Source organism: Trachurus japonicus, chromosome 24 (genome assembly GCF_045865225.1).
Source record: "Trachurus japonicus isolate A0001 chromosome 24, Traja_1.0".
Lineage (NCBI taxonomy): Eukaryota > Metazoa > Chordata > Actinopteri > Carangiformes > Carangidae > Trachurus > Trachurus japonicus.
In genome coordinates, this window is record NC_140930.1 from 18,526,975 (window position 1) to 18,553,533 (window position 26,559).

Consider the following 26,559-nt stretch of genomic DNA (forward strand, 5'->3'; position numbering starts at 1 on the left):
CATTGGATGAACGTAATTTGATCTTGCCAATATATATCCCATCTAAAGAAATCATGTTAAGTCAGTCTATCTTGACTGTGTTAGTCTGATTTAAGTAACTTAAGTTAGGGCAACACAATTTAATCATGTTGGATGAACTAATAAAGCTTTTGTCTGTTTTACTAATGTAAATCATGTTGGATTAACTAATATAGCTTTTGTCCATTATACTAAGGTAAATCTTGTTGGAAGAACTAATAAAGCCTTTGTCTGGTGTAATAATGTAAATCATGTTGGATTAACTAATATAGCTTTTGTCTATTGTACTAATGTAAGTCTTATTTTAAATGTAAGCACCATGCTTTACCAAAGATCCACTATAGAACATGCAAAAACCTTTAAAATTTTTATTCAACATTATTCAACACAGCATAGAACCGACACTGGATCTTTACCATTGTCTTTGATGCATCAAAGACAATGTGACAGTACAACTTAACTGCTAAAACAGTGCATTAAATCCTCCCAGCTTCAATTAAACCATTTTTCTCCAAGACTCAAATTGTTTGTGTCACTATTAACTATATGAATGCTGGTTGCAGAGTTCAGAAATTACAGTCAAAATTTACATGCAACGTTTTTTTCAACCTTTTTCACAAATACTTTAGATAATCTAAAGTCTAGACTCTTTTACAATAAAACAATTGACTGTGAGAAAACAGCCTTAAAACAATCTTCCAGGATTTGTGCATGACTGGTGTCCTTTCAAGTTTTAAGATTGAAACTAAACTTCTTAAAATATTTGTAAAAATGCAATATTTTTGTGCATAACTATAAAAATATGCATGTAATCATTTCAAACACTGAATTATTACAAACACATGCACACTTTTTGTTTGTAAATCAGAAATGGTCAAAAATTACTGTCAAACTAAAGTCAGAAAAACTTTGTATAATTGTATATATTGTATCAATACTCAACCTTCAAATTGCAAGTGTGAATGTGCCACTCAGTAACTGCCAGCCACAACTGTCCATCTAGTAAAACCAGTCTAGATGTGTTCAAAAACACTGCTCTGTGTCATCTCCGTTTTCAACATATGAGACGATATCTAAGTGCATTGTGCAAACTAAATTCTGTTGGAACATCTTTCTTCAAATTTGAACTTCACAAAACAAAATCTGCATTGGCAGAGATGTGGACAAATGCCATGCAGTCTTCATCAAGCTAATTTACCCCATAAGCTTGTTCTTCAGAAACTGTGCCTTCGATGACAGTCTCTGCCCATCCAGCTTCAGCAGAATTTTCTGTAGGACTTCAAAAGTGCATTTGAGCTCGGGTGGGTAGCTCAGGTTGAGACAGTATATCAGTCCAAATAAGAGAGCACAGGCAACAGCTGTGTCCCTTAAACCACTCAGGACCTCCACACCTTCTATCAGGACCCCGATGTCCTCTGGACCGTCTCCCGGCTCTGCACCCTCCTTTTGTACGACGTAGACGCCCATCACAGTTTGGCCCATTAAATTGTTGGCCTCAGTGTCCGTGTCCTATGGAGTAAAATATGACAATAAATACATTTGGTATGAGTCTAGAAAGTGTGTAAATAGACTTTTACACAATTTTATGAAGAGAAGTCGTACAATTGTACCATTTCTGTAATTACTTCTGTACATCTCCAAAGTGAAATCCATTGGTTATGATGAGCAGTGAGCACCGCCCTTTAGTGCTTACAGGGATGTCCAAATGAATGCTTTATTTGGACATTATTATTATTATTTTTTTTTTTTTTTGAAATGAGAAAGGAAGTAACAGAGACCAGCAACCAGCAGTCACTATACAGGAGCTGCTGGCTTTGAGAGAACATGGATCAATCAACTACATCAAGAACACGGCATAAAATTGGCCAGCTTTTACCAAAGAAGACATAAATGTCCTCTCAAAACGACTGCTCTAAAAATATATCAGGTAAATATTTTTTACACAGATCTTTCAGCAAAATTACAATTAAAAAAAAAATGAGTGTCATTTCATTTAAGTGTACGCTAGATTTTTGGAAAACAAAAATGAAATTTTTTCAATATAAAAATGATCGGGGGCAGGAGATTTTTTACTTCGTATCAGACCACTGGATATGTCAAAGATTACTTTTTCTTTTAATATTTTTATTGGCAATAATGAGTCCGCCAGATTATTGTAGTTTCAGTTTTTCAATTTTACTCACACTTATATCCTCAGTGGACAATTTTGGTGTTACATTAAAACCACATTTTTTGATGGCAGAGCTATTCTGCAATCACAGTGGTTTCTCCTCTTGAGAAGATTTGCAGTTTCATCAGTAGATGGCGCTATTTATCAAGGCCTCTGGAAACAGACTGCATCATTTTAGGCTTTTACATATATAAGGGCTATAGTTATGGATTTGATCAGCATTATGTCTTCCTTTTTGTGTGCGTTTGCGTGAGCATACATATGTTGCTGCAGTCTTTCCAGCACATGTAGCACAGCACATTACCTAAGAAGTCCACTGCATTGGATTCAGTGTGAGTTTTTTTGTATATCTTTCCCCCCCTGAGCAGTGTCTTCAGTGTGACTTGCAGTACAGACAACATACAAGCTCTTTTGCCTCAGGCTGACTGGGTGCTCTACAGGTGGAGAGAACGTCAGTATGAACAGGGAGAAAGTTCAATGGTGATTGTCACACAGTTTTTTTTGTCTGCACGGCTTCTCTTTGTAGTCCGGCAAGTCACACAGAGGTCACAGGATGAAAAAAAAACAACAACCCCCCAAAAAAGACAATGTGTAAGCCACACACACAGGTAGGCATAGTGCTGATCAAATCCATAAACATATTATAGCCCTTCCATATAAAAGCCCATTGAAAAAGCCTAGAAATGTACAGTCTGTTTTCATAGGTCTGAGTAGAAGTTAAATGGCGATGGACAGATTTTACTGTCCATCTGGTGATGGACAGTAAAATCTGCAAGTCTTACATCTTCTGAAGAGAAGAAACCACTGTGATCGCTGAATGCAATTATTGTTACTTTTGTGGCAATAAAAAAAATGTGGTATTGATGTAAGTCTATCGGACAAAAATGTCCACTAAGGGCATAAGTGGGCGAAAAATTGAAAAACAGAAAACTACAAAAACTAATAATGCATCAAAATCAGTTTTGTTTCTTATCTTCGACATATCTAGTAGTCTGATACCAAGTAAAAAATTTCCTGCCCCCAATCATTTTTTAATATTGAAAATCAGCCATTTTTGGTCATTTTTGTTTTCCAAAAATCTGGTATACATTTTATTAAACTGCCAATAAAAATATTAAAAATTAAATACATTTTCTAGTAATTTTGATAATAACAGAGGTTGACTGGTGTGTGACCCTTTGGAAAGGATACCAGAGGGATGTTAATGATAATGTTACCCAAAAAAACGGCTCAAGTCCGGCTGGTTCATAATAATGTTTCTGCCAATTCTATATCTCTAGTTTTCAACCTTGCAGAAATTTTACGAGTAGCATATGATGAAAAATAAGGGCAAGGCAAAATGTACTTTAGTTGTAAAGGATTTCACGTTTTAAAATGCAGGAAGTAAATATGTGCATTCTCTCACTGGCTATTTTGTCACATGTATGTAACTCACCATATATTCCTTCACAAGTCTCTCGTGGTCTTCATTCAGGTAGACGCACAAGGACTTCAGGACGCATGCGCGTCTTGTATGTACTGTGTCATCCTGAGGGAAAAAGAGAACCAATTTTGAAATATGTATTTTAGCAGTTGCAAAAAAAGAATTCCACAGTAACTGATTTGTGGGACGTTTGCTATAGAGATTTATGCTCACACAATTGTCATGAGAGGGACATAAAAAGTATTATGCATAGGTCTCCATATTTTAATACAAACCTTTGAAATGGCCACCATGATGTTTCTGATCTTTTTCCCAGCCGCTCCTCCTTTTCCACGAAAGAGCTCCATCAATCGTGGAGAGTTTTGGTCGAGCTCAGCAAAGAATGTAGATATCAACGGAACAGTTGATATTCGCATGAACTCATTGTCGATCTGAAACACATCAACAATACACTTGTCACTCATCCTATATGAACATCACAACAATATAAGCACAGGACAGATGAACAGTGACAGCGGACAGAAAAAGGATGAATGTTAACCAGTTTAAAGACCTGCAGCCTTTCTAAACAGAGTCGAGGCTTCAACAATTAATCAGTTCGGTGAATCATGCAATGTTACTACATAATAAAGTAAATGTACAGCCCTGTATAATGTAAATGTGATCATCATTCTGCTTTTTTCCATGGTTTAGTGCTAAAAAAAGACAAACAACTGGTCAACACTGTATTTGATTTGTCATGATCTTCATGTACTTGTGTGGACATACTCTGAGGTATAGATAAAATCTTAGCACATATAGGATATTCACCTCTTTCGGAGTGAACAGAGCTGGCCACCTGCTTTTGAAGTCTGCAACGAGGGGCTGTCCCTGAAGAACTTCTTGCCTTCTATATGAGAAAGTCTTTTCCATTTTCAGTGCCACTACATGGTCATTGTTTCTCTTCTTTATCTCTGAAAGCAGTACAATTCTCTCATTTTCCAGAGTGTCAGTTGTTTCTCCTTTTGGATGCTGTGGACAGTAATTAACTTCTGCCCTTCTGGCTTTTTCACATTCAAGGCTGGTTTGTCTTGGGCCTTGTTCTTCAGTGAATTTATGGTCACCTCATTACATCCAAGGACTCTTAGTTTGGTCCTAAAGTTGGCCATTTTATATTTTAGGCTGATCTTCCACCCGTAACAACCATTGAAGGATCCTGTTTCCTTGAGACATGGATGCTTTTTCACAAGAGCTTCTGCAACATCATTCAGATCATTGTCAGTTGGGTAGGCTTTGAATTTAATGATTTCTTCGGCCAGTTGCTCCAAAATTTGTGATTTCAGCTTCGGTGCGGGGATCAAATGAGTTCCACTAACACTGTACTCGGCATTGGCCTTGTTAAGTTGCAGTTCAGCGTCATAGTTTGAAACGAGGGACTGTGAAGACACTTGGCCAAACTGACAGCCTTGTAGATGGTGATGAACCTGAAGATGAAGCGGGCTCTGTATCATCTGTTTCAAACCGAGGAGACTGACAATAAATCTGTTGAGCCTTGGACTGCTAGAGGTTGACGTGCCATTATGTCATCATTGTTATGAGCACCTAAGTATACAACCTTTACAGTTGCTTTGTCGTGTATCTCGGAGGTCACCGACAGGTTTACAAACTCATTGCCAAAATCAGCATCTTGGTATTGAAGCCGAAAATCTTCTTGCAATCCAAAACTGGTCTTTATTGTCTGGTGCAATTCTTCTATGGAGTCTGGTATCCCTGCTGGCAGAATTAGTTTCCTGGCATCATCTTCACCTAGGATGACCCTCAGTCTAATGGGCTGGGTCATTGTGTGGACCTGAACAAAGACAAAAAAACACTGGTTGAATATTTCACAATTAAAAAACACAGTGTTGATATACTATTTTTTTTTAAAATCAAAACTAGGATCTTATGTGATATGTATTAGACTGCTCAACAGCTATTCTGATTTAACCTCTTTTGCTACACGAAAAAACAGAAGCTTCTCAAGTATGAACATTTTCTGTCTTATAATGTAAATTAATTAAATATTTTGGTTGTGGATTAACCCTTTACTGATTACTTAAAAATAATAAATTCATTCATTAATAAAATCATACCTTACCACGATTTACTGTGCCACATGATATGGGGGAAAAAATACTTACAAACATTACTCCTGTCTTCCAATTAAGTTAATGTGTCTCTTTAGTGTAACCATACGCAGGCCTCCCACTGAGTAGACAGCTAATGGATAGTCATCAAGTAGTGTCCCATGCTCAATCAGAGACACCTCTCTCACATGTGACATGTCAAGTTCAAATGATCTGAAGTGCTCTCTATACCAAGAGGATAGCTTTTTTACAATAAAATGTATCTTGCCTTGCAAAACACAAATCTGCAGAATTTCAGCAGCAAACTCAGGAAGACCAAATAATTGCCCGTGGACTACAATCATTCCTTTGTTGTAGTTCATACCATTGTATGACACACTTTTTGTAATATGGACATCAGTCTCATCTGGTAATGTTTGCTTAATGGCAGTTGCAATGTTGCTTTGCAAAACATCAACTGGTACTGATGAGACACTAGTTACCAGCAAAGGTGTCCTAAGGTCAGAGGAGTGCAAGTCTGAGGCAATTGTGAGCTGGTGTTTTCTGGCAAGTGTGAGAGGAATGTTTTTAAAACAGTTGGTATGGCGAGCAATCTGTTTGAAAAAACTATGTTTCGCCTCAAATCTCATAGTCCATTTATGGATAAGAGGCCCAAAGAGGCGAATCAAAGCTGGATAATGCTCCAGAAAATGATGTTTAGGGAGCAGATGGCTGTTTGGAAAAACCTCTTGGTATCTCTGGCGATGTTCACTGATTTTACACTCAAGATATGCAATTGATTCGTCAGAGTGGACAGGGGCTACAACAAGCTCCACTATATCCTTGAGATCCAAAACAACATGCCATATAGGTTCATCCTCTGGAACAAGTGGACCAATAATCAGAGGCAACAATCTAAGCAAAGACCAATTTTCATGAGCATTTCCACCAATGCTTTTTTTAACTGAGAAGGTCTGTGGAATCGCGTGAGGCTGATTAGTTTTATCTCCCCATTTGTACTCAAAATTTTGGATTAAATTGTTAAGTTTTTCCAAGGTGAAATACTTTTTAGAGATCAAAAGAGAGAAACAGTGAGCGAGCTCCACGGGCACTATGCCTTCTAACAGATCATGTGCTACATCTGGAGGATAGCCTGCAGTGACATGAAAATGGGTGAGATTCTTACTCAAAACACAATCCCGTTTAACTCCACAGCACGTGCTTGTTGTTTCTAGTGCACACTTCAAATGGGCTTCATGAAGTTCCCGTGTTCTACGCTCAAACAGATCAGCAGTCAATGACTGGATTTCAGATTTCTTGGCAGTGCAGAATCTACAGATGTATTCCCCAGAAAAACTTTCTACAAAGCCAGCCAGCCCGTGGGCTCCTAGATTGTCAGCTATTACGCCGTTCACAGTGCCTTTGATGCACTCATTCAACTGACTGATGAACACACCACGTTGCTCCAAAATGACCAGATCTTTCAAAAGTGGATCCAAGACTTTTTCGTACCCAAATTTCCTCAAGTCTTCACTTTTACAAACAACAGCCAAATATATGGATGAGAGAGCAGAATGACAGCCAGGGGGCAAATTGTCCAAGACCCAGTATATGCCACAAAGCTTGTGCTTTTTGCGAGAGGTCCCCAGAGGGTTACAAACCTCAAAATCGTCAATATAAAGTTTTATGGAAATTCTCAATTCATCAACTGCTAGAAAGCTATTTGTTTTATAATGCTCACCATCTCGAAAAGAAGTGTAAACACGTTGATGAACACCATGCAAATCCTTTCTATTTTCTTGAGCTATGTGTTCTTCAATCACTCTATTCAGTATTTTATTGTGACTCAGTATTTCCTGCAATGACTGCAATAAAGGGATGTACTGAAAAGACCTCCTTTGGTCTACACATAAAATATACTCTACAGGCTCGACAACCCTAAAATTTAGTTTGTAGTATTGTTTTCTTTTATGAGACGTGGCAAGAGGACCACACTTGCCAAAAACTTTAGCCACAGGGTTAGCAACACATACAGAATTGGCAAGTTCTTCGATAATAGCCTGATCGATATGGAGATTATGGCTATTGAAAATTTCTGTAATTGTATGCTTTGTGACAGGTGCACTAGGTGAAGTTAACAAAAAGTGCAACTCTTCCAATAACTCATCTACTCCTTTTGCTGGAATATGAAATATATGTTCCAATTTTAACAATATTACTGCTAATTTTTTCTCAATTAGTTGTGGAATATTTTCAACAGCACCGTCATCACTTTCTGTCACTGACTCAGTTTCAACTTCACCATATGATACATCAGCAGAACAGCCAGCCCTCACATTATCAGAGGTATCTGACACTTGCAACGGGTCCACAAATGTAACTACACTGGCTTTGAGATCTTTCAGTGTGTGTGGATCATGCTTTCTGTTTTTGTGTGTATGATATGTGCTGTAAACATTTGTCTTGAAAGGGCAACCAAGAAACACACAACTAACTGTCTCGTTACTTCGCAGATGTGTTCCAATATGAACAAAAAAATCTTTCTCAGTGGAGAGGTCCCTGCATTCACATAACTCGCATTTAAAAGTTACTGAACTGGGAGCTGTCTGTGTAACCTGAGATGAATGAGCTTTATAGACATGACTGTTGAGTCCACTCCATGTCTTGAATGTGCATGGACAATTTACATATATGCACAGAAAACGTTGGCTTCTTCCATAATGATGATGTAGTCTATAATGCTTAAGTAATTTGTACCTATTACTTTCTCTGGCAACACAATGCTTGCACTCCCACATACAAGTCACTGAAAGAGAAGAGAGAGAAAAAAAACATTAGCACATGATAAATAAATATACTACTTTTCCTCAAATACAGGCCAGGGGGAAAAACAAGGCTGAATAAACTCCTGGTACAATGCTACATGCCAACTTAGGCTAACAGATACACAATGACAAAAATATTAACAACTTACCATGTATTTCTGAGGTGCATGCAAATCTCAGAGCATGGGGACACTACTTAATTTTGGGAGGTATTTCTGGTTTAAAAAAAAAATGAGAGAGAGAGAGGGAGAGAGAGAAAGAGAAATTGTTTTAAAAGTTAACACAACATCATGTATCTATCTTAACTAGGGCACACCCACCCCACCCCACTAGCTGTCCCTATGCTACCAAGGGCTAGCATCAGAGTGGTAACAGAGTGGAGGAGGGACTGCCGCCGGCAGATGAGGTCCGTAGAGCGGCTGCTGCAGCTCTGTCAGCCGCTGCGCAGGTCCTCCGTCGCGGCTCACACAGACTCTGCACTCCTCCCAAACAAACGCGATGCAAACTGACCACAGACTTCCAATTAAACTGTGACTTTCTCGCATGAAAAACTATTAGAACTGTGACGTGTTAACAGCGCTAAAGCCAGCATCAAAACAGGTTTTATCAGCTTTACTGCTATGGCTGTTGGTGCCGCAGATTAATTTATGTGTATACAGTAATTCAGTAACAGTTGAGAATATACCTTTGTACGGTTTATTTTTAACATTTTATCATGCAAAAGCAAGCTCATTACTGTCTGAACCATGTGACCAGGCTGGCGGCGAGATCAAAAGCTGTCGCCACTCTGGTTAGCCTATCAGCCCCGGCTGCAGAACCAAATCAAAGGGGGGGCATTACATCTTTTCAGGGGGGCACACTTTTAAAAAATATTGTAATATCTAATAGAGTGTCGTCGTCCCCCCTTCACAAGTACACACACACACGCACACACACCACTTGCAATAGGGGGGGTCTGGGGGCAGTCCCCCAGAAAAAAAAACAAAAAAAAACACATAAATGAGGCATTCTGGTGCACTCTGAGGAGAAATAGGGGGGAAAGACAACATTGCTTCAGATGAAAAAACATATAAAAAAAACCAAACAGATTCAGTAGCCTACTGACTGGGGTTCCTATCATTGTAATGGCAAGAATGGCTAGTGTATTAAACCTAGAACGTCTCTGATTAAACTGGTCTGGGGAGCTGTGGCTGGAGAGCAAAAACAAAACTCAGTTTTTAAATCTTTCGCCCTGGACCAGCCTTCAAGGGCCTGATTCCTCTGCTTCACCATGAAGCTCACTGTCTCCTTCCACTTCTGCCCTATTTTCATCTTTGTGTTGATAGCTGTAGCTACTGTCAGATTTTAATATAAGACCCACACATGCTTTAGCTTTATACTGCTGAATAATTGGAGCGGACATGTCCTGAGATTTTCAGCCTTCTATGATTATAGAATAAAGCCTTTTACAGCATGTACACACGCAGCACGAGCACACACACACGCGAGCACACGCACACACACACGCAGCACGAGCACACACACACGCAGCACGAGCACACACACACACGCAGCACAGGCACACACACACACACACACGCGAGCACACGCACACTCACACACCTGTTACGGTTCTCCTGCTCAGCTGTCGCTCGTGCCTCAGGTTGCTGCTCTGTCCTACCAGAGGCAGTTTTAGTTTGTGGCGGTGGTCGGAAAAGAATTCCTAATATCCATTGATATCAGTTTTTAATTAGCCTACACATTTCCCCTTGCTCCGAGACGGCAGTGTGAATAATGTAAACAAACTTCCGCGCGTCACTTGCAGCAGCAGTACGCGTCACGTGACACAAGCCGAGTTGTTTGTATTTTAAATTTTACTGATTTCAGTTAACTGAATATGAATGAATACAATGCGACACACAAAACAAATTATGACTGCTCCCCAAAAAAAATTCAGCAGGAAAAAAACCTCATTGCTCCTCTGACAGCCAGCAAGGAGGCACGGGCGGGGGGGCACTGCCCCCCTAATTGACCCCCTGACGCCGGGGCTGTAGCCTATATCTATGGCTATGGCTAGCATGTCTGTCTCTCCCTGAGCAGCAGCAAGGGAATTCAGCAGCAGCAGTCAGGACCACAAAGAAAAAGAAATAGAAGAGAAGCGTTGCAGCCACGGACCGATTCCCGGCCGCCACGACAAGTAAAGCCTCAACTCGTAAGAAGTTTGAGAGCTTTAGCAGTGAGTTAGCTCGATGCTAACTTCGGCTAGCAGTTAGCAGTCGCCGCTAATACCCCACAAGCACACAGGCTAACATGCTAATCAGACTCAGATAACTGGAACAGAAAACATGTTGACAATTTTGCGCACCTCCTTCTCAGCTCTTTTTCTCGGCCACAGAACGACAGGAAAGGATTAAACTTGAGCTCCGACCCTGTGTCTAAAATAAAAAAATAAAAAACCTATGTTAGCCACAGCAAAGTTAAGGTAGAATTAGCCTAACTGTGAGAACTAAATAGGCACTAAAATATGTCTCACAAATGTCTAATGTGTACAATTTAACACTCAGGCTGTTTAAATGAATACATTCCTGTATATATATCTGAATTACTTACCTTTACAATCACAAATGGCAAACAAGTCTTGCATGTGCTGGCGGTCAAACGGTCCAAAACTTTTTTCTGCATCCGGTGGGTGTGGCGCATGCGCAATCTTCTTCTTCTTCTTCTTCTTTGTTTAACGGCGGTTGGCAACCAGCTTACCGGCGCATTACCGCGCATGCGCAATAGCTGTCTCTATCAGAGTCATTGAGTTGAAGGATCTCATTCTCGTTGCCTTGAAATGAATGCATTTAATTCATCTGAATTCTCTTGGATTCATGTTAAACTAACAAGAACAAATTATTTAACGGGGATAAACATGATTAATTCATTTAATGCAAACATATTTCTAGTTTGCTAATCAAACACATGCCCTGGGTTCGTTTTTTGAGTGTATCTATCTATCTATCTATCTATCTATCTATCTATCTATCTATCTATCTATCTATCTATCTATCTATCTATCTATCATAGAGAAACACGGCAGAAACACACAAGGGAAAAACAGACTTTGATTACACCATAATTTCCATGAAGAACACATTCTTGTTCTGCTCTATAACTAATATGTTGCATATTTATTTTGGAAGAGTATGAACATCCTTATCAACAAAAAAGCAACAGGGGCTGCTTATTTTCCCTCCAAACTGACCTCTTTGTTTGACTAAGATATAAAATACTTGTCCAAATATGTTAAAAAAAACTGTATCTGAGGATAAAAAACACAAGACAAACAAAGAACAAAGGAACAGCGTATATCATCACGAGTACTTCCCTTTTGGAGGTGTGGTTTGAACTTATAGACACTGAGCCACACACAGCGAAGCCGTACACAAAAGTCCAATATTCTTTCACCTTTTAGCTCCATTTTTGGTCTCCACCACCCTCTGAGAAACATCTCGCACTTAAGCTGCTAAATGCTCTAGTTGCTAACTGTGAAAAGTGAATATTTTGATGGAAATGTGGGCTACCTGTAAATTTTAGTTCCAGGTAGCCTATTTTTACTTCTAGTTGATGATTTTAGGAAGAGCCAGTTTGTTGATGTCTTTTTTGTTATCCAGTTTAAGTACTAACCCTAACCCTAAGTATTAACCCCAACCTTGAGCCTTAAACCCTGACCCTGGACCTGTTAAGCCGAGTGGATAATGTTGGCGCTTGCTCAACCTCGCTGATATTTAAGCATTGATCTTCTCGTTGTGAGCTGCCCATTCCAATTCCCTATATGATACACCACAAACCTTGATGAAAAAACAATCAATATAAAATGCAGCTAGTACTTTCCCATCAAAAAAGTTTAGCACTGCCGACTACAACTCCCAAAGTTCCAGAGTGATTGAAAACTACTACCCCTGACTGTTTTTGGGGGTAGATCCATGACCCCAGGACTAAATTTACACCCTGGTTTCTGCATTAAAAATGTGCATAGTTCTTCATGAGTTTCCTAATTCCTGGGGAGAGTTCCTGTAGTCCAAATTAGGTTTTAGTCTGTTGCTGGGTCAAAAAAGAAAAGCTACATGCCCCAAAACCAGAACAAAGAGCTAAAAGACACTAAAACATCTTTCTCAGCTGAGGGGAGCTGAAGAGTCACTGTGGATAATACTGGTTTGTGACCTGTTGCATATCCAACCAAATATGTAGCTCATAGGATTTGTTTGGTGATACAATATCCATACAAAGATCATAAACTGAGATACTGTTATAATAAGTTACTGTATACTACTTAACGACAGCTTTTCTTTCAGTAGTACTTGTAAGGCAAAATCAACTTGAAGAAATCGCAGATTTGGTTAATTCCCAAATCAAATAATTCATTCTTTTTTATAGATAAACAGAAGATTTTAAGACCCAGTGCTGAAGTCACTGATGTGTTCCCACATTTAAAGCCTTTACTCAGGATGCCCCTTTTTATGAGTCACGTTCAATAAAACCGGAAACAATTATGTTGAAACCAAATAACAAGACAGTTGATAACTTCAGTAAACTCTCTGAACTCCAAAGGAGGACATCGTGGGCCTGTAAAATGCTGATCCTCATGTCTGATGAGAATGGGAGGCCAATATTTTATATCTCTGCGGAGAACAGAGATACAATATATCTGACACGGCTTTATTGGCTTATACTCTTTAATGACTTCCTGCACAGAGTGAGGCTGAAGGAGACGGAGGGAGTCTAACTCACTGAGAATTAAGATCTTCCTTTTGTTTTCTCTCCCTTGCTCTTTCTTTCTGTTTTTGGACTCTCTTTGAACTATCTACGATCTTTATCTCATTACCTGTGTCTGCTTCTCACACTGAAGGCTGCTTCCTCGTTCACTTCTTTCCATCTACCACTCTTAACATCAGTTGGAGAGACTGTAAAGTGAATGACTCTTCAGCATGGTAAGTATATGACCTTGTCTATGTATTCCTTAGTGTACCTCTCTCTCTCTGGATGGCTAAGATGGGGTTACTAATGAGCAAATGTTCAGATGATGAAGCCTTTTTCCAAGAAACTTTTCTCCCAAACGCCCGTGGCCTTTGGATGACTCCCCAAGGAGACCATTAATTTAGATATCAGTGTGTGTGTGTGTGTGTGTGCGTAGGTCTGAGTGTGTGTACAAGTGCGTGGGCATGCCTTGTGTGTGCGCTGCTCGCATACAAGTGGGAGATTTTTGTTGGGTTTTTTTTATAATGCAGAGACACACAAGTATGAGCAAAAGCAGAATTGTGTGCACGCCTGCAAACATGCAACAATACCTTACACCGCACTGACCGATACTCCCGAACTCTTAGCCGCTAAAACAAACCCCCAACCCTCCTCCTCCTCCTCCTCCCCCCTTCCCCCACTTATCACATATCCCTCCTTCCTATCATCATTCTACACCTTCACCCCAACTCGCTCCCCAAACGCCACCCCAAAACATCCTTCTATGTCAACACCTCCAACCCCCATTCCACCCAAAGTCAGACATAGCAGCACAAAGTTTAGGGGAGTCCTCACACACACACACACACACACACACACACACACACACACACACACACACACACACACAAGCACGCACACACATTTACATATACAGAGAGATATGGAGCAAGACTGCCACAGTTTTGACTTCTGGCACTCACCCTCTCCTACTACATTAACATACTCAGTATATATCAAGACACACAGTGACAAAGATGCATTTCTCTCCCAACTTTTATCACACTTTTATCTCTGAGGGCAGCCAGGTGTATAATTGAAGCGCGCTCCGATGACCAGCTATCTGATGTGTGGGTTTTCTCCCTCTCCGATTGTCGGGTGCCCTTTAGACGGACTCCTCCGTGCCCCTTACATCACTTTGTTTTCGGGCTGCTCTGTTCCTTAGCGAGAGAGGAAGAATCCACTCCACAAAGCTTACAGCAACTCCTTCTCTATCCAAACACTGGCTGTCTGTCTGTCTGTCTGAGGTGCTGACAAAATGGTCAGTGCGGCCCCTGGTCTCTGGCAGTAATGCATTGTTTGTTCATCTTTGTGAGTGAAGAGCCATAAAAAAAATTGCAGTTTTGCAATCATTGTTTTTCATGTAAGTCCAAAGCAGCTTTTTTCACAGCTGAGCTAATCCAAAATGTAAAAACATTATTTATAACAATAAATAACAATGATAGCCTCTGTTTAGGAGTGTTTTGTCAGATGTTCTCGTTTTACTTGTTTCTCATTGTTTAAGGATAGAAGGTGAGTCATGTTAAATAAATGCTGAAGCTCTTCTGGACAAACTTCTTGTGTAAAATCTTCAACTGTCTACAATAAAAGGCCAGAAATATGTATTTAGAATATTTCTATTGACTGATGCAAGCCCTCTTTCCCCCGATTAAGTGTCAGGAATAATGAAAACGAGCCTTTTGGTCCAAGCATTGATTTTGAATGATGACATTTGGATGTACAGAACATAATGGTTACTAAACTCTTGTATCTGTAAATGATAATAATGAGGCTTCAGTACAAATGAAAACATGTGTTCTCTTATTGTGCTTTACTAAGAGACAAAAAGTCAAGGACACTAATGAAATACAATAGAAACCATTAGATCTAATCACTTGAGGATGTTTAACCTTGTTAAATGCATCTTTCGAACAAGAGATTTTCGTTTCATCCTGACCAAGCTTCATGCAAACAGCCAACAATTTCTCTGCAGACTCGAGCTGCACCAGATAATGCTCATGGCAGTGTCATCATTTCCAAAACTAGTCTAAACATGGCTTAGGCAGGGAACTCCATAACATCTGTGCAGGTGTGTTAATGTTAGTCCAGTAAATCTGATGTGATGAGCGTCGGAGTGATCGTCCCTCTGTCTGAACTCAGCCTCACGTCTCGAGCTGTGACAGGAGGAGAACATTTTGCTTCTTGCTGAAACTTCGCCTTTGTTCGGTTAAACTGAAATTGAGATCGAGTTCTACTGTCACGTTTAGTGTTTTGTGGCAAAAATTGGGAACACACAAACTGCGTATAAAATGATTTAGTGTGACCTTAGACAAACTTAGATCAGAGAATAGCAAATAAAAACCTGTATGAGTCATGATTTCAAGGAACTTTCATTCAAAAGAATTGCATACGAATTCAACCCTCAAACTAATATTTCACTTAAAATCTAACTTTTATGAATAGTTTTGATGAATTAGTAACTCAAGGGATTATTATCATTATGAATATGAGTCTACAAACCATCTTACAAGTGCCTATGTGTAGGTGTTTATAAATCTGGGTGAGTGTGTATGCACATGAATCCAGTGTGTTGGCTGTGCCCCTGATGCCTGGCTGACTGGTCCCTGTAAGAATGGAGCTGATATAAACACGCTTGGCCGTTCCCACGTCTCTGTTTACACTGGGAGACCCCAGAGCAGCACTACCAGAGCACTGGATTCCCTCTTCAAGGCGAACTCACACACTATCCATCTGCGTCTCATACAGAAACACTTACTCATAACTACACGCATACAGTGCACAGGCATGCATGTACGTTATTATGCAAATCCATGCAGCCATAATGAAGACGTGTGAATGTGGTTTTTTTCCGCCTCCTCCACCTCACTTTTATCCGTTTTCTCATCTCTTCTATTTTTGTTATTTGCAGTCTTGTCCCTGCATCCCACCTACGTTTTTATTTCCCTCATTCTATTCAGTCACTGCTGAAGAAACTCAAACTGATCAAGCTTTTGCAATCAGTTCCCACAAAGCTCTCAAACTGGTGCTGACCTCAGTTTTACAACAGTCCCACAAAGACTCTCAAAAGCTTTAACTTTGCTCTCTAACTCCTTTTGAAAAGGGCCTGTGATGTACGCCCAACATAAACACAACACTGGGGTCCTAACAAACACGCCCAGTTTACAGGCAACAGTGAGGTCACCCTGGCAGCTCATCTCTACAGGGATGCATAGCTGACATTGACGTTTTTTAAAGAGAACAGTAAGGAAATGTGAGCGCAGAAAGAGGCTTTGGGAGAAAATGATGTGGCCGTGCTAATTTTTTGTCAAAAGAATATAACACCGTCCAGGTCAGTTTTTGGATTGTATAAATATGTGGCCTCAGTTTGTCCTAATAGTTCCATCCAACAGCAAACAATTGCCTTTATTACTTATTTCCATGTGATGTATAAATATAAATGTTAAACATTCAAGTTAGCCAATCACATCAACCATAATTCAGAACACTATCCTTATCTACATCTATCTTTGTACAGACACACACCCACAACCACAAGCAAGCACACAAACACTAATATTCCCAGAAGAAATGAAAAAAAAAAGATTTATCTTTCACTTTTCCTAAGTCACTCTCTCCTTGACACACACACACAAACACACACACACACACACACACACACACACACACACACACACACACACACACACACACACACACACACACACACACACACACACACACACACACAGCAGTTACAGTGATGGACTGTCTATTTATTCTTAGACATATCTGCATCTATTATGCCGTAAGTGCTCACATCTGTGTGTTTACATGCCGCATCTTATGACCTAATGAGAATAAGAGCATTGTTCCCCTGGGAATCGACTGCTCCAGTGATGTGCAGCCCAACAAACTGTAAACATACTCCTGCGCCCCACGTCAGACATCTCACGACACACACACACACACACACACACACACACACACACACACACACACACACACACACACACACACACACACTCAAAATGCAAGCACGCCATCGATGCTAGCGGTTTGACTTTCCTAACCTGCTCTAAATCTAAACCTTTATAGTAAACATCTTGGGACATCTGAACAAGGCTCTTGTGCAGAATGGATGTGAATTACAAGGCTATATTTCACCCAAGAGAAGCCCGTGAGGATTAACTGTGAGGAGGAAAGAGACAATTTGGTAACCAGGGAGGAAGGACAATAACAACAAGGCTGAATCATAAAGAAGTTATTTTTCTGTTTTGTTTGGGCAAAGGCCAGGAGGGAGAAGTGTTTGCGGCGGTTTGAGCAGGGGAGCTGGTTTACAGCACATAATCCACAAATGTATACGCAAAAAATAAGTGACAAATATACATTAGCGTGTTTTCACACAGACTGACACAGAGCTTTATCTCTATTACAAGTCATTCTTATGTGTTTCCTGCAATGCTCAAGTGGAACAAATCAGATGAGCTCAACAACATGTCAACCAACACGAAGGCTCAAGAATTCATGATAAGTCCGGCCTCACGGTCCCAAGCACTGAAGGATGCGACAGTGCTCAGACACTTGAGGACAGCGTTCATTCAATAAATTCATTCATGCGCCACAGGAGCGGCTGTGAATTCTCTCATTGATAACACAAACATTCTCGGCCGCCTCCAAACTTTACTCCCTCTCCTCTTTTGTGGCCCGTCCAGAATTCCCTGTGGAGCATTTACTGACCAGATGTGCTCATTTTTTTGCTTGGAGATGTTACTAATCCACGTATCTTAAATGTCAATACACCATAAACACTGAAAAAAGTTACACATTGTTGTCTGGAAATGGTGTTAACATAAGCCTGTTAAGTGTAATATTGGCTGAGAGAGATGACTGCAAAGACACATTTGTGGACACAGATTTTGGCTCAAGTCGATGAGCATTTTAACCCTTACTTGGACTATAACTTTTAACGACTCATTCATAACATGTTCAATAGTATGGTTATGTTAATTAGATTACTCTGCATTGTCTACACTGTAATTCCCAATCATCCATGTCTCTACTGTTAAATCCTGCCTCAACACCAGTTATGATTCAGCTGAACAATTAAAAAATATGTTGATTTGATTTTAAGTTAAATATATAATGTATACATTTTCTTTGTGTTAAAAAAGAGATACATTTCTGAGTGACTGAACTGGACTTTACAGTGAACTTTACCTCAAATGATGTCAAAACTGTGTTTTTTCCCCCCTGTCCAACAGGACAACCACCATTGTCCACATGGTGGCACAAGACACCAACCTTAGACCTGTTGTTACTGCAAGTTACTTTGGCAGCCCACCATGACACAAGTATTGATTGTGTTCTGGACCTCTTTGATGGTCAAGGTTGTATTTTGTCAATTAAATAGTTTCCTGTACCATTTCATTTCAACTTTTGCATTTAATAATTTCCATTGGGTTTAATTGGCAATAAAGGAAATGCCACATAGAGAGAGGGAATGTTAGTATACCTGCTTAAATACTGGGGGCAAATTCTCATAAAAATCTGATAGCAAGCATCAGCATCAATTAGACTTTTAAAAAAGATGATAGAAAATCGTAGGCTACATTGATAATATTTCCATAACATGCACTTAATGTTTCTCCAAGCTACTTCAAACTTTTACATGAGACCTATTTTTTCCTTATAAATTTACAGACATTAGTGTGGAAAATATGATAAAAATCTTGTTCAACTGGATTTTTATCTGACATTGTTTTGAAATTTCAAGACAATGCCGAGGAATGCAGTGTGTAGCTCGGATCTGTTTGAATCCTTAATTGATCTTTTGTCTTATATGTTTAGTAGGCCTATATACCTCAGTATTTTCTTTTCTTGATTTCATCTGCTCCTTTAGCTTCTGATTAAATTTTATTTTTATATTGAAGTAGGCCTACTATCAGAAATTGCACTTGGCCTTTGTTGTTCTGTGCTTGATTTGCAATCTGATGATTTCTCTCGGTAGGTAGGCTTGCACACACTGTAGCATGAAAAGCTCTGGCTTTTAAAATTCTCTCCTAAATACATAGCCTAAATTTATGCTTGTTTTTACAGTAAATTGTGTTTTGAAAGTTGGAACCGGAAGTTGACATTATACATACGTGTACTCTCTTTTACTTTGAAAGGTAAAAGCGGAAGTGACTTGCTGGCTGGTCCACGGAGGAAGGGGTTTGTCCACGAAATTTCGCCGTTAACTGGCTGTGTTGTGTATTGGGGCTTACAGCAGTGGAGTGGCTGAAGAGGTAGCCAAGGAATTAAAGCAAACACATCAGATACACACATTAAATCAACACGCAGCTGCTCCACCCGGTAACCGAGGAGCTTCCTCGTCCTCAGTGCAACGTTTGGCTGCAAATCTGCTAAGCTAGCGTAGCTAACAACTTTTCATTCATTACTGCCTGTGCATTTTTTCCTTTGTTGCTAGCTAGCTGGTAGCCTTTATCCACAACAGTAGCAGGGCGGTAGTGAGTTATCGTTAACCTATGATTTGTTTTTTGCCGTTTGCTGTCGTTAAATTTCAGTCATAATAAGAAGAGCTGTGCATCAGTTTGCGGTAAATACAACAGCCTGTTTGTTGTGCTGGCGAGATTAGCTAGCATCGTTTTCCAAAATAATGCAGCCGCGTTACTGTGCAGTAACAAGATGAGTAATAAGTGCATCACCTGTAACACCAATAAACCGAGATGATGGATAAACATGCGAGGCCGTTCACATACTTTAATGCATTTCAATAAAACAAAAAAAGGATCACATAACAAAGTTTTACTCCGGTGGTACTGTTTATCAATTGGTAAAGTGTAGCTAACGTATCGGGCTAATGCAGTGTCACTAGCGGGTGAGCTAACGTTAGTACATGGGTAAAATAGAAAAGAAGTACCTTTAAAACGAAAACGAGGTTGTTCTCCGAAGTGTTATTAGTGATTTCTCTCCTGTCTTGCAGATGCCTGTGTGATTGGTGTTTCAAGCTCCACTCCTAACATTTCAGATAGAGGGGACCTACGTAGCTGGAGAACTAGATGAACTGCCGCTTCCAGCCCCCATCCTCCTAGCATTTTGACGTTTTTAAGTAAGTATAGCAGCACTTGGTGTGTCTTTGTGCTGATTGACTTCACAGAATGTACAAGTGCAATGAACAAAACAAAACAAAACAGAGGCTGTTTTATAGTGGTGTAGTCAAAACCACCTAACCCGAGACTGAGTCAAGACCAAGACTGTGATGGGGTCGAGACCAAGTCCAAGACCGAGACCATTTTCAATACCATTACTGTATTCAGTACCAGTACTCACAGTAGTCATGTGGCTTAATATTTACATTATTCCTCAGCTAAAAAGAAATTATGATTTTATGTCAAATCTATAACATATTTAATTGAAACAAAGTTTGGATTGAACAGAAGAACACAGCACAAAACCTGCTGAAGTCTCTTCCACTTTTGACACTGGTGCTAGCAAGTTGTTCAGATCGTTAGACAAGCATACTCTCTACGCTTGCAAATTAAATTATTGAATTACATCTCATAAACCAAAGTGGGCGACTGACAGACAGAGACATTTGTGGTTAAAAATGAGATGTCACTGCAGCTGTGGTTTTGAGTCCAACTCGACCAAGACCAAGAAAAAATGTACAGTAGTTGATTCCGAGACAAAACCAAGACCAGTCTCGAGTACTACAACACTACTACAGACTAGCCATTACATAATCTGTTTGCATAGCTGTGGAAGATACTGACTGAATATAAAACTAATTTGTCTAAAGTTTTGTATTCATAACACTTACAGTTTATTTTGCTTTTCCAGTGAATCTTGTCCCCCTGCCCATGCATAAGTGGTGATGGTGGTACCGATGATGAGGGTGTGAGGAGAAAGCCCCCTGTGCTCCCGTTGCTCCGCCACACACTTCCTCATGGATTCCAGCAATGATGAGGCACTTGATATCATTGTCACCAATGTGGTGGCGACGTTCAGGACCAGGTGCCATCTCAATTTGCGCACTATTGCCTTAGAGGGAATCAACGTTATCTATAAGCCAGAAGTGGGGGTAAGGAAACCAAAGTCACCTTTTTTCCGGTAAAAGCTACAGAAAGCTCATATATTTAGATCTTTATAACCTGATTTTGTTGAAATAAAACCGCCCTTCTTGTTTTCAGAAAGTCCTGATGAAGCTTCGTAAGCCCAAGATAACAGCCTCAATTTGGTCCTCAGGGAAAATAATCTGCACTGGAGCAACAAGGTAGACGCTCTCCACACGACACGATCATTAACACAATAAATGGAGGCTCTGGGTTCCAAAAAGGCTGATAATTTTCTCTTACTACATAAGTCTTGCCTGCTTTACTGTTGGTGCAGTAATGTTTTTGCTGACTGAGTGAGAGTCCTCATTGACTTCCCTATAATGCAGTGGCACTGCCATATCCTAAAGCTATTAGTGCTGACATTAGGAATGGAAATTACATTCACTGCAAGTCTATTACATGTCATACAGCACATTAATGACTATGGTTATTGGTGCCCTGAACCTACAGTCACTTTAAAGGTTGACACTTACTGTCTGTGTGTTATATTTGTGTATATTTCTTGCATGCCAAACCATGTACAGTATGTACTGTATGTAAGTTGGAGCTGCCGTCTCTTACTCTCGCTTTCTTCTTTCTTTCAGTGAGGATGAGGCGAAGCTGGGTGCTCGCAGGTTAGCACGCTGTCTGCAGAAACTAGGCTTCAAGGTGGGAATGATCTCAAAACTGTTGCTAACCACACTGATATTAGTAAAAAAAAAAAAAAAAAGGAAAAAAGCAGAAGCATCATGATAACTTTTGATGCAGAGAGAGGGTTTGTTATCATATCTGTTAAGTTATTGCATTTCTTGTAATCCAGGTGATGAAAGAGTCTTGCACGGAAGTAAAATGTCAGTAAAGTGTCATTTGCAGCTGACATTCTTAGGTTTTTCAGAAATATTTTATGGAGAAATCTGACTTTGTATCATAATTCACAATATTCACCACAATAATTTAGAATACTCTATAAACAAAATATCATAAATAATTCGATTTTTAGACCGTGTGATTAAGAACGCCATTTATGTGTCTTTAAAATTTTGCATATTAAATTCTACAGTGTAGTTCCTGAGATTTTGGATATAAATTCTCTTTGAAACAGTTTCAAAATAGATTCATGGAAGCACAGACCTTATACACCAGTTCTTAAATGAATTGAATACCTGGTGTGCTTCATTAGACCATGTACAATGCTCATTCTGTTTGACTATAGTTTGCTTTAGTCAGGTCATCATCTCATGACTCGCTGTAAAGAAAACAGCAGCATGCAACCAGTTTAAACTGCAAGTAGAAAACTAAAGTGAAGTAACTCCTCAATGTAAAACAGCTGCTCTCCGAGCTTTGAATTAGCTTGAGTTTAAAGCTTTATCTGGCAAATCACTCGTTTCTTCTCCTATTTCTGCAGTAACAACACTCAGTTCAAATGAGGCTAACCTAGGAATTCTTGCCAACACTACGGCTTGGAGACGAGTCAATTTTCACTTTTACACTCTGAATAGTTCCTAGTTGAGTTCCTGAGAATCATGCTCCAGAGAAGGGATGTCCTTTGTTATTGTTCATTTTGATGTTGTAGAGGCAGCAGGGAGTGCATGTGTGTATGTGTGTGGTCTGTGGCAGAGTGCACATCAAAGGCACAAGTCAAGTCAAGCAAATAATCATTTAACAGAGACCACAGAACAACTAAGTTGTGTGTATTCATGTTACACGTCTCATAAATTCTAGTAGGTGTGTCAATACTACCTGAAGGTTAAATAATGAAAAACATAAGGACATAAGATTTGACTAACAATGAAATCAAAGCATTTCCATTCAGGTAACAAAGCACTATTACTCAGGTAAACATTGGGAGACTAATACACTAGTGTGTATGTATGTATGTACTTATGACAAAGGTGTCAAAAAGTGCAAAAATGCTACTAAGAATTCACATATTAAACCCTAGTGCTACATATCTTACAAACAGTGTCATTGGCAAGTTATAGTAGAGTGTCTAACAAGAGCATAGCTTAGTACTCAGTGTGGTAATGAATGCCCAGTGGACAATATGCAGCAAATGATTCTTGTGCTCTTAATTGTTTTTGTTTAGTTGCTCATTAGCTCTGGTTGTAATCACATGTTTTTACCACAAGGCGTCACTGTGAAGAGTGGAAGATGGGTTTTCTAATAATTTGGAGTAATATTACTCCGCTCATGTATTAATACATTCATGTAAGTGTGTCTGTTGTCTGTGCAGGTGAGGTTTTCAGCCTTCAAAGTCGTGAATGTGCTGGCAGTGTGCTCCATGCCCTTTGCAATCCGCCTCATAGACTTTACAAAGAACAACCGACCCATCGCCAGGTAATTCATCCTGTACATCATAACCTACATCGTAATATTGATTCACATCATCACTGTTGTCCTCATTGTTGTTATTCCAACCTATAAAAGTCCTGTGATGTTAACAAATCGTGAACTTCATGATGTTTACTTTGGTTCATTAGTTTTGAGTTATGAATTTTGACTCTTTCAGGATAAAAGTACAGATCACTGTCAGAGTTATCCATCATTCACTAACTATGATTTGATTATGAGATTCACGTCACATATGCACTTTGTGATGCATGTATTATAAAGCCAGGAGCCCTGTTAAAAAACTCTTATTTACCAGTTATTCTGTTTGCTAGTATGGGATGACCTCTAGTGGTGAGAGCACTTGTCAGTGAACTAATGTAGAGCAAACAGAAGGCGTGGGTAGTGTCAGCCTCGGATTCACATATTTATGTGACAACATAACTGGCATTTGACACAATGTAAACAGTCTCAAAACTGCATGTACTTGATGTTGGACGTGTGGTAACGTTCCTGTCGTACTTAACCATGTGTTTGTCTGTGTTAGTTATGAACCAGAGCTCCACCCTGCTGCCACATACAGGATCAAAAATCTCAAGGCCACCATACAAGTGTTCTCCACTGGCAGCCTCACAGTCACAGGTACACGCACACACATGGGGATACAGCTTAAAGGATTGAGGTCACATTGTTATAATGCACTTTTATAGTCTTTTACAACCAGAAAAGCAGTTTGTAAATAACGCAATCCCTCAAGGAATTTAGCCAAAGAGTGAAATTGTTTAGTTTATGTGCTCTTTGTATGGCATTGTATACATAACTTGGCACAGACAGAAGAAATTCTTTCTTTTTTTTTTGATTTAGGTTGAAACTTGTTTTTGTACACTCCACCCACACTTTCTCCTTTACACTGATATAGGACCAAATGTGCAGAATGTGGCCACCGCTGTGGAGCAGGTTTATCCACTACTGTTCGAGTGTCAGAAACCTCTCCGCAAATGAAAGACAACAGAAGACAGAAGAGATGAGTGAAAGAGAGAGCAGGGCCGGGGGAAGCACCTTGTCTGCAGATTTGCCCGTTTGATTTCCTCACTACATGACGACCGGGCATCAACATCCAACATGATCGATGGGCCAGAGTTCACCTGGAATTCTGGAATTTCACTCACCCACTCGGAGTCCCACAAAAGTTTCAGTGCCGTTGTGGTTTTATTTCGTGGCTCTTGTGATTTTAACAGCGTAAACATGCAGATGTCTTCCAAACTTTGTATTCTTCAGCAGAAACCCCACCCCCCACTCTCCGGCAAACCTGACCTAGACCTGAAGGGCTGGTGCACTGCTCTCACTCTTGATTTGCTCGGGGTGTTTTTGCATTTTGCATGGGCACAGAAAAAACAGTTGTGTGACCATTTGATGCTTAACCGTGGTCACTGTTTTTTAACAGCGAGAAGCCTCACCTTTAACCCTATATACACAACAAGTCAAGCCGTTTGCCACTTTCTCTGAAAGACTATCCGTCCACAGCTCGTTTGTAGTAAACACAAATACAAGGCATCCATTACTCACATTTTTTGCTTAAAAAGAAAAACTGCAGCTGAAACTATAGACTTGAGTCTGGTCTGTCCTTATACAGATACACATATCCGCTCACAATATGCATTCATCTCTGATTTGACTTGTTTTCTTACATTTCGTTTGTGTGTCTGTTCACTACAACTCTGTTCTTGTTTCACAACTGTGGCATCGGCTCAGAATGCACACTTACTCCGTCTCTTAATTTCTTCTCATTTTCTAATTGTTTTTTAACACAGAGTAACTTTGCAAGTATTTAACTGTTCTTTTTAGGTTTGGTCAATGTACAGAGCGAGGTTGATGTCATTAATGTTTGGCAATACGTCCAGTGAGTTGACTTTTTAAAGCAACATAAGACTACTAAGAGTTCAAAGAAGACATGTTCAAATTACGTCCTATGCTCAATCAATTAGTCTTGAAAACAAACCCTCCATACAGGACCCTCCTCTCCTCTATTCCAGTGAGAGGAAGTGCTTTTAAATGGAAATCACAATCCTAGTTGTAACATGACTGCTGACACTTGTGCTGGGTATTACTTCCATAGAGGTAACACGTGTGTATGTATGTATATATTGAACGCATCTCATGGGAAATATGTTGACAAAATCTTTGACATGTCTGATTTATGTGGGATGGAGTACTTTTGGAACCAGTGTTAACTGAAGATTTGTGACACTTGTTCAGAATTTTGTATTTTGTATAAAATAATAAAGGTTAATGATAAAACAGACCAGACACTCTTACGTTTTTTTTTTTATCATCCTTTTTATTCATCCCTATTACAGGTTTTATGTACCAGTTTCAACATAATACCCATTATTATGATAGTTTCATACGATTTCCTGTGACAGACATTTCAAACACATTTCTACATTTCACAACATAAGAAAAGATAATGGTAAGTAAAGATTTTTAAAAAATGTGCAATTGTAATTGAGAAAAGGTCCACATATTTTCTTGCAGTTTTACTCAATCAACTAAGCATGATTTTGGCATCACTGTCAAAAGTAAAAAAAAACAAACAAACATTTTTTTTTCTTACACTACAACTGTGCTAGTCAATAAATTATCTAGCCAATATTACGGATGTGATGTGATGGGTTTAGGTTTTTTCAGCAACCAAACACAAGAGCTGAATGTGGTCTTTCATTATCATTGTCTTGATCACATTCCTATAACATGTAAATGAGCCTCAGTCAGAGCACATGCTGCAATGTTAACCCTGATGTATACAGCATTGGTACCATTACTTTACCCCAATACACTGTCATGTTATCTGAATTTACTTAACTGTGTTAATTTGGTTTGA

At 39.5% G+C, this 26,559-nt stretch overlaps 2 protein-coding genes across 5 annotated transcripts; one reads left to right on the forward strand and one right to left on the reverse strand.

The window, feature by feature from the left end:
* Positions 1-1,212: 1,212 nt before the first annotated feature.
* On the reverse strand, positions 1,213-4,759 carry LOC146961855 (uncharacterized). The gene is made up of 4 exons (XM_085771719.1): positions 4,422-4,759; positions 3,887-4,042; positions 3,624-3,716; positions 1,213-1,527 (listed from the first exon to the last, which is right to left on the reverse strand). Exons 1-4 carry the CDS (start codon positions 4,521-4,523, stop codon positions 1,213-1,215), a joined length of 666 nt encoding a protein of 221 aa, XP_085627845.1. The 5' UTR covers positions 4,524-4,759.
* Positions 4,760-19,419: 14,660 nt separating this feature from the next.
* Positions 19,420-25,985, forward strand: tbpl1 (TBP-like 1). 4 transcript variants are annotated; one of them, XM_085770283.1, is made up of 8 exons: positions 19,420-19,541; positions 20,240-20,365; positions 21,097-21,337; positions 21,447-21,529; positions 21,956-22,019; positions 23,584-23,687; positions 24,226-24,320; positions 24,598-25,985. In XM_085770283.1, exons 3-8 carry the CDS (start codon positions 21,203-21,205, stop codon positions 24,678-24,680), a joined length of 564 nt encoding a protein of 187 aa, XP_085626409.1. In that variant the 5' UTR covers positions 19,420-19,541; positions 20,240-20,365; positions 21,097-21,202; the 3' UTR covers positions 24,681-25,985. The 4 variants fall into 4 exon arrangements, with proteins under 4 accessions (XP_085626409.1, XP_085626410.1, XP_085626411.1 ...); XM_085770284.1 differs by having other exon boundaries at positions 19,477-19,608; XM_085770285.1 differs by having other exon boundaries at positions 19,521-19,668.
* Positions 25,986-26,559: the final 574 nt, after the last annotated feature.

What these genes read in the sequence shown, in the direction of transcription:
- LOC146961855 (XM_085771719.1), bottom strand. Translation starts at nt 4,523, where the DNA reads ATGGAAAAGACTTTCTCATATAGAAGGCAAGAAGTTCTTCAGGGACAG. An exon ending in TCATGGTGGCCATTTCAAAG is followed by an intron (nt 3,717 to 3,886) that starts GTTTGTATTAAA and finishes TTTTTCCCTCAG; the next exon opens with GATGACACAGTACATACAAG. An exon ending in GACTTGTGAAGGAATATATG is followed by an intron (nt 1,528 to 3,623) that starts GTGAGTTACATA and finishes TTTACTCCATAG; the next exon opens with GACACGGACACTGAGGCCAA.
- tbpl1 (XM_085770283.1), top strand. Translation starts at nt 21,203, where the DNA reads ATGGATTCCAGCAATGATGAGGCACTTGATATCATTGTCACCAATGTG. An exon ending in TCTATAAGCCAGAAGTGGGG is followed by an intron (nt 21,338 to 21,446) that starts GTAAGGAAACCA and finishes TCTTGTTTTCAG; the next exon opens with AAAGTCCTGATGAAGCTTCG. An exon ending in AACAACCGACCCATCGCCAG is followed by an intron (nt 23,688 to 24,225) that starts GTAATTCATCCT and finishes TGTCTGTGTTAG; the next exon opens with TTATGAACCAGAGCTCCACC.